General features: G+C 36.3%; 1 protein-coding gene across 2 annotated transcripts; it reads right to left on the reverse strand.

Moving 5' to 3' along the window:
* On the reverse strand, window positions 1-7733 carry LOC102705445 (ABC transporter A family member 8-like). 2 transcript variants are annotated; one of them, XM_006657030.2, is made up of 18 exons: window positions 7563-7733; window positions 5911-6289; window positions 5606-5682; window positions 5367-5511; window positions 4991-5110; window positions 4756-4883; window positions 4206-4364; window positions 3918-4080; window positions 3710-3835; window positions 3531-3614; window positions 2925-3283; window positions 2460-2660; window positions 2022-2131; window positions 1831-1915; window positions 1221-1349; window positions 1029-1134; window positions 837-925; window positions 1-605 (listed from the first exon to the last, which is right to left on the reverse strand). In XM_006657030.2, exons 1-18 carry the CDS (start codon window positions 7665-7667, stop codon window positions 306-308), a joined length of 2865 nt encoding a protein of 954 aa, XP_006657093.1. In that variant the 5' UTR covers window positions 7668-7733; the 3' UTR covers window positions 1-305. The 2 variants fall into 2 exon arrangements, with proteins under 2 accessions (XP_006657093.1, XP_015693401.1); XM_015837915.1 differs by having other exon boundaries at window positions 4991-5113.
* Between the last annotated feature and the right edge of the window lie 2140 nt (window positions 7734-9873).

A 9873-nucleotide genomic window follows, 5' to 3' on the forward strand; every position in this document is an offset into this window, starting at 1 on the left:
GAAGGCACCACCATTACAACTTCAAAACCAAATGACATGCATGAACAATGCCAATTTTCATCATAATCCATCAACCGTATTCACGTGGTCTTACACGACACACATATGTGCAGCAAAAAACTGACAAAACACATACACAATACCGTCATCAATATACACATACAAACACCAACACAAAAAATGGGTGAACAAAGAGAACAAACCATCACCATGATCCTTGTGTTATGTACAGAAATCAGCAAGCTTAACGCCTGACAAAAGATCTTCTACTTGGTGTAGCACAACAGAAAACATTTGCACCCAGATCATGAGAGTTCTTCGCTGGACTGTGCCCCTTTGGCAACTTTGACGAACACATCCTCCATGGTGGTGTCTGCGAGCCCCCACGCCTGCACCTCCGTCCTCCTCTTGAAATTCTCCACGGACATGAAGACATCTCCGATCCTCACCTGCTGCTTCGGCAGCTCGTACTTCTGCGTTCCTGACAGATGGTACACCTTCCTTGCGTTTGGTGAGAGCTTGCGCGCCAGGCTCTCAACCTCTTGCTCAGACTCCGGGGATGTTGTCACCGTCAGCACGTAATACCCTCCGTATCGCGCTATAAGCTGCCGGATGAACTTTCGTGTTAATCTTGAAGTAGAGAACAGTGCTTTCACAGTTATTGGTGTTGAATTGTGAAGTAGGTTTGTTCACCGAGGTTTTTTTAAGTGTAAAAGTTTAGTACCATATTTTCTAGAGTAAAAATTTAGTAAGGTACCAGAATTTTGCACTAAAATTTTGGTACCTCAAATTACTTTTCAAAGATAGTAAAAACGCCCTTGTTTAGATATATATACCTCTTTGGGTGTCCCTATGCACTGCAGGCTGCCATCTACCATGATGCACAGTCTGTCGCAGAGAACTTCAGCTTCCTCCATGGAATGGGCTGCAAAGATGTCACCCAAACGAAGGTGCATTAATTCAACCATAGAAGAGATATTATGTGCAAACACAAGGCATGAAAAAATGGTATGTAGTTTGGGCATTACTTGTAAGAACGATTGCTCTGTTCTGCTTTGCTTGCTTCACAGCATCCCATAGATTCTTCCTTGAAGCCGGGTCCAATCCTGTACTGGGCTCATCCATGTACACAACCTGAGACCATTTTATGAATGTGTAAGCAGGGAATTTATGAGTCAGAACGCAAGAAAATGTTGGAAAAATGCTGTAGAAAGGTGTACTTTAGCATCTCCAATCAGCGAGATGGCAACACTAAGCCGTCTCTTCATGCCACCGCTGTACTTCCCGACTTGCTTATCAGGAGCACCACCATGAAGTAAATTTACACTTCTTAAAGATTCGTTAACAGCCTACAAATCATATTCATTCCAGTAAATAACTCTCAAAGGCTTTAAAATAGAAATAGTAGGAAGGTATCCTACTGGACATATAAACATACATCTAAAACAATGTTCTGGAAATATTTACAAGACAAATAAAATAGAAAAAAAGGATGGAGGAAAAAAACATCGAAGATTATATATATTGCATCATTTTTTCAGTTCAGTATTTTAAAAACCATGGCACTTTATGCTTCAAACCACCCTTCCGAGTCTCAATAAATGGTTCAGTGCTTTCGAACATTCACACACTTGTATTTATTCTAATCCTGTCAGGTTTATTTGGAGCTTGAAAACACATGGTTCAGTACTTCTACGGGTACTACTAGTTGAATCCAAAGACAGTAAAGAAGTTTTTTTACATGAAAGCAACAACATATGTTGACTTCACCCTAAAAATTTAAGCTATTGAAAGAAGAATGAGGCACCAGGTATACTTGATATAACTTACATGGTCCAAAGCAGGGCCATTGAGGCTCTTCAGTCGTCCATAAAACTGGAGATGTTCTCTGCCAGTTAGCATTTCCCAAAGCATACTGCATGTGACATAGCAACAACAAAAGGTGATAATTCGAAGGTGTTTTTACACAAACAAGTGTTATTGCACACAAAACATCTGCAATAGAAGGTTGCTTATCCTACTCATTCTGTGGACAAACCCCCATGCTGTTGTATATCTTTTCCATGTCAGTCTGTATGCTGAAATCCCGTACAAATGCATTTCCTGATGTTGGCCTTGTAAGCCCAATCATCTGTAAGGCAACATAGCAAAGGAAACATAATGATTATAGAACAACAATAGGATTAAAAAATCAAAATTCAAAAGCTATAAAATATAAATTTTGAAAATGACATTTAGTGATCCTAGTGATTTGATGGCGAAGAATATCATAATTTAATTTTGCGGCAATATATACCACATATACAAATAAAAGAGATTATTGTAAAGATAAATTAATTGACATTGCAAAATCCTAAAACTATAATTGATGTGTTTAAGTAGAAGAAAGAAAAAATGACTAGGTTTTTTTGGTATCGTTTGGATAAAGCATGTCATGTGTGAGGGATCAAATTACAAACCATGCTAATAAAAGAGCTTTTGCCAGCTCCATTAGGACCAAGAATGCCCAAACACTCTCCGTAAGGCAAAGCAAGTGATAGACCTCGAACAGCAAACTTGTCAGGATTACCATCCTTTCCATGATAAACTTTCTTAAGATCATCACAGACAACTGCATATCCACTACTCTGTTGTTGTAGTACTTGATCGACGGTCTCCCTCTGTAATCCAATTACATAAATTTAACATCACTAGATATCTAGTGGTAGGTGACATCTTATATGCAGATTTATTTATAAAGCCGAAGTAATGTGATTCCCAAGATATGAATAAAGATTAGTACAGGATGATATACATAGAAGAGTTTGTTGAAAATTATTGAAGTCTTACAGGAAACCCTGAAACTTCAAAGTTAAAATTATGATGCATTGAGGGGGGCAATTGAACTGTCTGAAAGACTGACGACTGCAATATAAGAAACTTACTTCGTTGATAATGTCTTGCTTCACCATTTCTTCATGAACAGCATTGTTGCCTACTTCGTTGACAGATACCCTTCTCCAAGTGGGGTTCTTTAGCAGATTTTTTATTAGGGAAAGGAGACTAGATCTTTGTCCAATTGAAGCAATATGATCCAAATAGTATGCAACAGGAAGCAAAACCAACCATTCCAGAACAACAATAATCAGCACATCTCGCATTCCATTTGCATGGTCATTTAGATCACTCCATCTCATGCCATGAATTCCAGCTTCTGAAGCCCTAATAGCATATTGGCCAAGCTCATACAATCCTCGATACAAAGAAAATGCAGGTATTATCTCCAGAACTGTAATCCAGTGTTCTGCAGTAACAAAGCAGGACAATTTGTCCAATCATTTCACAATTTCAGTCCCATTTGTAAAAATAATTTGACCCTAGAAAATATAATTAAAATGCTAGTAGCAGGTGAAGGCGTCCCATATAGATGGTTTACTTTCGTTAAAGAAAATGTTCCCCCTTGCTATGGCATAGTGAAAACTGTTACATAATATTGAAACAGGTAATGTGATTGTTGAATAGATCCATTTGGTGGTATTTGCTAAACTTACTTGGAAACTTTCCACCTTCAATAAAATTGCGAATAAGAGATCCTGCAATCAACCCCGATCCGAATACGTACAGGTATGCAATTGCTGGTAGAAAGAAAATAAGTAACAAGAAATATTACACATCTTGCAGCACTGGATAGGTCATCAATATGGAGATAAATGGCATAGGTTTGTTATACCTTGAGCAGTGTTGACTTTAGAAAAGAATGTAGCAGTTAGGAAGGCTAGTACAATCTGCAGGTTCATGAAACTAAAAAAGAAAACAAATTGGATACTGTAGTCATTTATCTTGAAAAAGTTTAGACCTGCAGGTTACAACTGTTGTTAGATAGATGGATAGAAGAAACTGCTAATTGGCTAAGGTGACAATTGGGAATAGCTTCCTACCTATAACAGATCCAAAAAAGACAAATAGAACCAAATACACCATAGACAAAATAAGAAAATATGCATAATAGATAATCCAGTAAGGACCATCCCCAAGCCCATGCATTTTCATCATTGTTCGGAGCTTATGTTGCTTCTCATATACAAGGTATGTCAACATAACCTGCATTAAATCTTAAAAGCTTCAAATTTTCATCACGCATTACAAAATTGGTAATGACTTGTTCCAATAGTCAAATTCATAGCTTTATCAAAAGGGAATACTATTGTCAACTTGTTGCCACTTACCGGGAAAAGCAAGGCAACAACCCATTCGAAAAATAGAGGACCAATAACAGAAGAAAATTCAAATGTCAAACGAGTCCCTTGCTTAGGCATTTCTTTTGTGAATGCAAGCAACATTTTTACACCTGGTCCTCGAAGAAACTGGAGATATGCATTTGAAACCTACACAGATACCAAGAAACATGTTATTGGCAAAAGTGAGCTGTATAGGTTCCGGACTGTTTTGCGAAAAGTATTGCCATGTTATTGATATTTTTCAAGTATCATGATTGTTCTGGTTCACATCATATATCATGTTTCATGGGATCCTGTTGTCAGTTTGTTATAAACCATATCCAGAATCTAACAGAGTAAAATATAAAAATGTTTCAAACTTTTAGGTGGGTTGGCAAACAAGAAAATAAGAATGAAAGGTCAACTTTACAAATAAACACATGTATTTGATTCCAAGAGGAGTGGTAAGTTGAACCCATGATCTCAACTGTGATTTACTACAAGGCCACATGGTTGTCCCCTAATAAAAGGTCAATTTTATGAAGTAAGTGAGACCCACCGCATTCAAGGAGCGCGGGATACGCATAAGTCCAAATGGCATTGGAATATACGAGACATTCTGATAAGTTGAGTTATATAAAGCTAACACGCTGAATCGCTTCTCATTTGAGTCTTGGAAATCGTAGGCTGTAATAACAGAAGTAATTATTCAGAGTTATTCTCATCTTTAATGCCCGCTTGTGATGCAATAATAATTCATAAACTAATGGCATAGGTAAGAAATGGACGCGTACCCATTGAAATTTCATTTATCCCTTCCACAGTTTTCCCTTTCCTGTAACCACTGAAGGTTTCCTCATTTATTATTGCTGAACTATTCCGCCACAAGGGTAAACCTTGAATACATATTGTCTCTGCTAAAACAGAAATTTGAAGTTCAGATATGAAGTCACTTTCAACCAAAAACTTTGGACAAAACAAAGAGGCGGACAAATCATAACACATGCGAATGCACAGAAGTTGATGGCTCTTATGAGAGGACAAACAATGAAAGTCACATTCCTGTCATGATATCAGGTTAACAACTGACACTGTCATCAGTTTGCCAAGACTGTTATTTCAGATTAATCTACTCAACGCAGTAGAACCGATACATAATTCAAACTTTACCTTTGTGAATATTAATAGCACCAGAGGTTATGGGGACTGTAACTGAATCACTAGCTTTACATTGAGGTCTAAGAATATATATGGGTCGATCTGAGATAAAAGCAGGTTCAATGAAACTTGCATAAGTACCCGGTACATCTGTCCCCTGGAAGTTACATAATAACAAAGAAAGTTCTTTGAAACCCATCCTTTGGGAAAAAAAAAAGCATACACGCAATAATATGGTTATTTCAACTTACAAGGAGAAGACTGGATATGCTCGCGTTATCAGAAAGATTTGAAAGTGGTAAGCTTGGGAACAAATTCTGCATGATAACTGCCAAACAAATGGGCAAAGTTAATGGGTTACGGAATAAGGTGAATATACTACAGCTTAGCAGATTTTTCTTCTATCAGAATCAGATATGGTAAGTCATCATTACTGAAAACAAAGAGAAAATCAGGTACACGGAACAAATCTTAATTCTTAGGACAAAAAAACCCTAACCAATATGGAACGGATTTGCAGCAGAGTTAAAAGAATTAGATGGTACAGATTACTTACTGTTAGATACGGTCTCATTTGCTCCTGTGAAGGGAATAGTCGCCGAGCAAGACTGTGATTTTCTGCACGATGCATCTGGGAAACCTGCATACAAGGAGGACTCCTGCGTGGCGCGATACTCAGGGCGGGGTAATTGCAAGAGAGCAGGCCATTCCGGAGGGTTTGGTATGGGGCAGCTGCCAGCCTGATCCACCGTGGAGTACTGAATTCCACACACGTTTTGGCAAGAACCTGTGCCGTTGGCATCAACACACTTGCACCCACACCTGAACTTGGGCTTGTCCAGAACACCGTTGATGACTCTCTGAAGAATGGTGAGCAAGAGGCAGAGGTATATTGGGACTATGATTAGCCTGATGGTTGCTTTCCTGTTCCGTTTCTGCAAAGAGGATGAAACATGGATGCCACCTCTTAGCTTGACTGAACCGACGACAGGTGTGTATGATTAACAAAACGAATTGCAATACTTTCCTATGTATGTAAAAAAAATTAAAAAATATTTCTTGTCATAGGCAAACCTAGAAATATTAACATCACTTGGCATGAATAATGTATAGACTACAGGTGTGTATGATTAACAAAACGAATTGCAATATTTTCCTATGTATGTAAAAAAATTCTAAAAAATATTTCTTGTCATAGGCAAACCTAGAAATATTAACATCACTTGGCATGAATAATCTATAGACTACAGGTGTGTATGATTAACAAAACGAATTGCAATATTTTCCTATGTATGTAAAAAAAATTTAAAAAATATTTCTTGTCATAGGCAAACCTAGAAATATTAACATCACTTGGCATGAATAATCTATAGACTACAGGTGAACCGTAAACGGCCAGACAAAGTGAAATATGCAGCACAAAAACAAACGAGATTCCAATATGTCTTTTCGCGTTTCAAACATCTACAATTCAAACGATCGAGAAAATTCACCTATGCTGATGGATCATGGACCTGTGTTGGTTCCCAAATTCATCCCAGTTTGACATATAATTTCAATCTAAAATCAACGGACCACTTCCGTGCCAGAAAGTCAACAGCAACGACAACAGAAAATACTACGGTGAATAAACATTGCTCAAGTCCGCGACTTCCCGGAATAGACCCAAATCTGGTCGTGGTATCATTAGAATATACTCCCTCGTTGTTTCATATTATAAGTATTTTTTGGGTCTGCAGGTTCATCCAATTTATCAATGTATATATATATATATATATACTCGTAACTGTGGTTTTGGTTTTGGCTGTGTACGACAAGGTGTAGAGGCCAGGTTTAATATAATTCATTATCTAAAAAAATACCAATGTATATTGGTTAGCACACATATGAATCTAGATAAAACCAAAAAGGTCTTAAAAAGTTATAATATGAAATGACGGTAATATTATGGTAACATCACCGGAAGAAATTGACGGTTATACTTCAAGAACAACGAAACACTAGCAGGAATTCTGCTGTTTTTTAAACAACCAAAACTCTGTAGTTACCATCTTGCAGTTCTCTCTTTTTCCCAGTCCAAATCATCAAAGATGAAATACTAACAAGAAAGGCTCGTCCAAGTACCAAAAATCACAAGAGTCAAAGGCAAACCGAGAGAGAGAGTGGCTGGCTGGGTGGATGGATGGATGGAAGGGGATTAATACGAACCTGGAAGATGAGATTTTTGCGCAGGAGGGCATTCGTCTGCGCGGCGAAGCTCGGTGGCCGCGACGCAGAAGCAGCGCCGCCGCCGCCGGCCGCCGAGGGCTCCATCACGCGGCGGCAGTTCGCGTGATTCCGCTGTCCGTCTTCTCCCTCCCCCCCTTTTTGACTGAAAAAATTGGGAGTTGGAAGGGAAGAAGGAAAGGGAGGAGTTTTATTAGCCGTTAAGATCTGTGGAGATGGGAATTTATAGGAAGCAGGGGGAGTAGGATATGGTTCCCGCCACAGATAACATTATTTATTAATCGTTGTTAAAATATATTTTTCATTCCTCGTTGAAATGAACAGTAGTGCACTATAACTTAATTACATCCATGGTATACGAACTTTTAAGATGGATGCAAATTAGTACATCAACTTGAAAAATTGTATATTTTCATACATCAATTTGTATAATGCGTGCATACCAAGACAAAAATAACCCATGCAACTAAAAAGTTAAGCAAATTATATCTAAATAAATATATTTCTACATGTACGATTGGTAAGCTAGACTCTTGTTTCCCTCAAAAATTTGCAGCATTATTATCTCATTTTTAAAAAAATTATATAAGTAAAATCTAAAACATTTAGTAACCATGGTAACTAGATAATGCAAGAATAATGCGATCTCAAGGAATTAATAGTTTAGAACCATCTTTTCTTGCTCTCTGTCATCATCACCAGTTTTCACAGAATCAATTTCAGAAATTAATAATCATCTTGTGTGGTTGAACTCTAATTCCACACCACAAAAAATCTTATCTTAATCATTATGTGACATAATAAAGAAATTAATACACTTTTTTCATAATCATTATATATGTGACATGTCATTGCTATAACAACATCTAATATCATAATTTTGGGATATAATACGGTTCTAAAATTTTCTATTTACTGCCATGATAAAAAAAGTAATGCATTTTTTTCTTAATCATCATGTGATATGTCATTTCTATAACAAAATCTAATCATGGTTTACACGAACTGGACAATTTATTATACTAAAATGATCATTTTACAAGTTATTGTATTAAATTGTACCCACCTCACAAGTTCATGTAGTTTACTCTTAGTTAAACCAGTAATTTGTTTGTCGTGGTGTTCTGGTGCCATAATATATTTATAATAGTTTGTTAAATTATGTGTTAGTTAAACTTATTTTCATATAACAAAATTCAATCAAGCTTTAAACCAATTCATGTCATCTGTCAGATATAATTAAAGTCAAGTGGAATAGTATAATGATCTCTTCGAATATTGAGGAATTATATATTGTTAACATAGGTGGGCCATGATCAGGGTTAAAATCTAAATGCCCTCGATTGCATAATATGTTTCGAACGAAAAATGAGATTTAGCATGACGTCAATCTCTTCAAACTTGTGTTAAGAGGACGTAATATCGATTAAACTACACCTCTATAATTTAGACTCATGCTATCTAACAATTAAAAAAAATGTTTCTTTTTTCTGATTAATGCGAGAGTTTTTAGCCTCAAGAGTAAACTTGCTAACTTCTTTTCGAGATATCATTCACTGTATATCTGCTATATTGCTAATCCACGTTAGATTACATGTATTGAAGTTGCATATATAATTCTTTGGAACTATTCTTCGGTTATGTGGATTTCTTCAATTATAAGGCCTCATTTTGTATTTCGTACCGTGGCTTCAAATTCCTAGAGACGGTTATGCTATTTGTGTATACGATATATATTTGTCTTGATAACCGCCAGAAAATATTGTTGTATACTCCCTCTGTATTATTTTATATGACGCCGTTGACTTTTAGATCCATGTTTAACCATTCATCTTATTCAAAAAAATTATATAATTATTAATTATTTTGTTATAATATGATTTATTATTATAGGAAGTTTAAGTATGCATTATAATTTTGCATATTTGGATATAAATTTTGAATAAGACGAATGGTCAAACATAATCCTAAAAGTAAACGGTGTCATATATAAAAATATGAAGGGAGTATTAGGTTTCACATGTCAAAAGAGCTGTGTTGACAACCAATACAGAAAGAGAAAATCTAACAAATGCCATTAACAAACATTTAATTCTAAGAAATACCATTAACGAGCATGTGTTCTATAAAATGTCATCATACAAATGAATTTGTCTAAGAAATGTCATCACCGTTAGGGTTCCGTTAAGTACTATAGTATAGTATGAATAGTGATTTAACGGCAAAAAAAAAAAGATGGAAACCTAATGGCAATGGCATTTCTCATACAAATTCGTTTGTATAATGACATTTT

This window comes from Oryza brachyantha, chromosome 6, assembly GCF_000231095.2.
Source record: "Oryza brachyantha chromosome 6, ObraRS2, whole genome shotgun sequence".
NCBI classification, from domain to species: domain Eukaryota; kingdom Viridiplantae; phylum Streptophyta; class Magnoliopsida; order Poales; family Poaceae; genus Oryza; species Oryza brachyantha.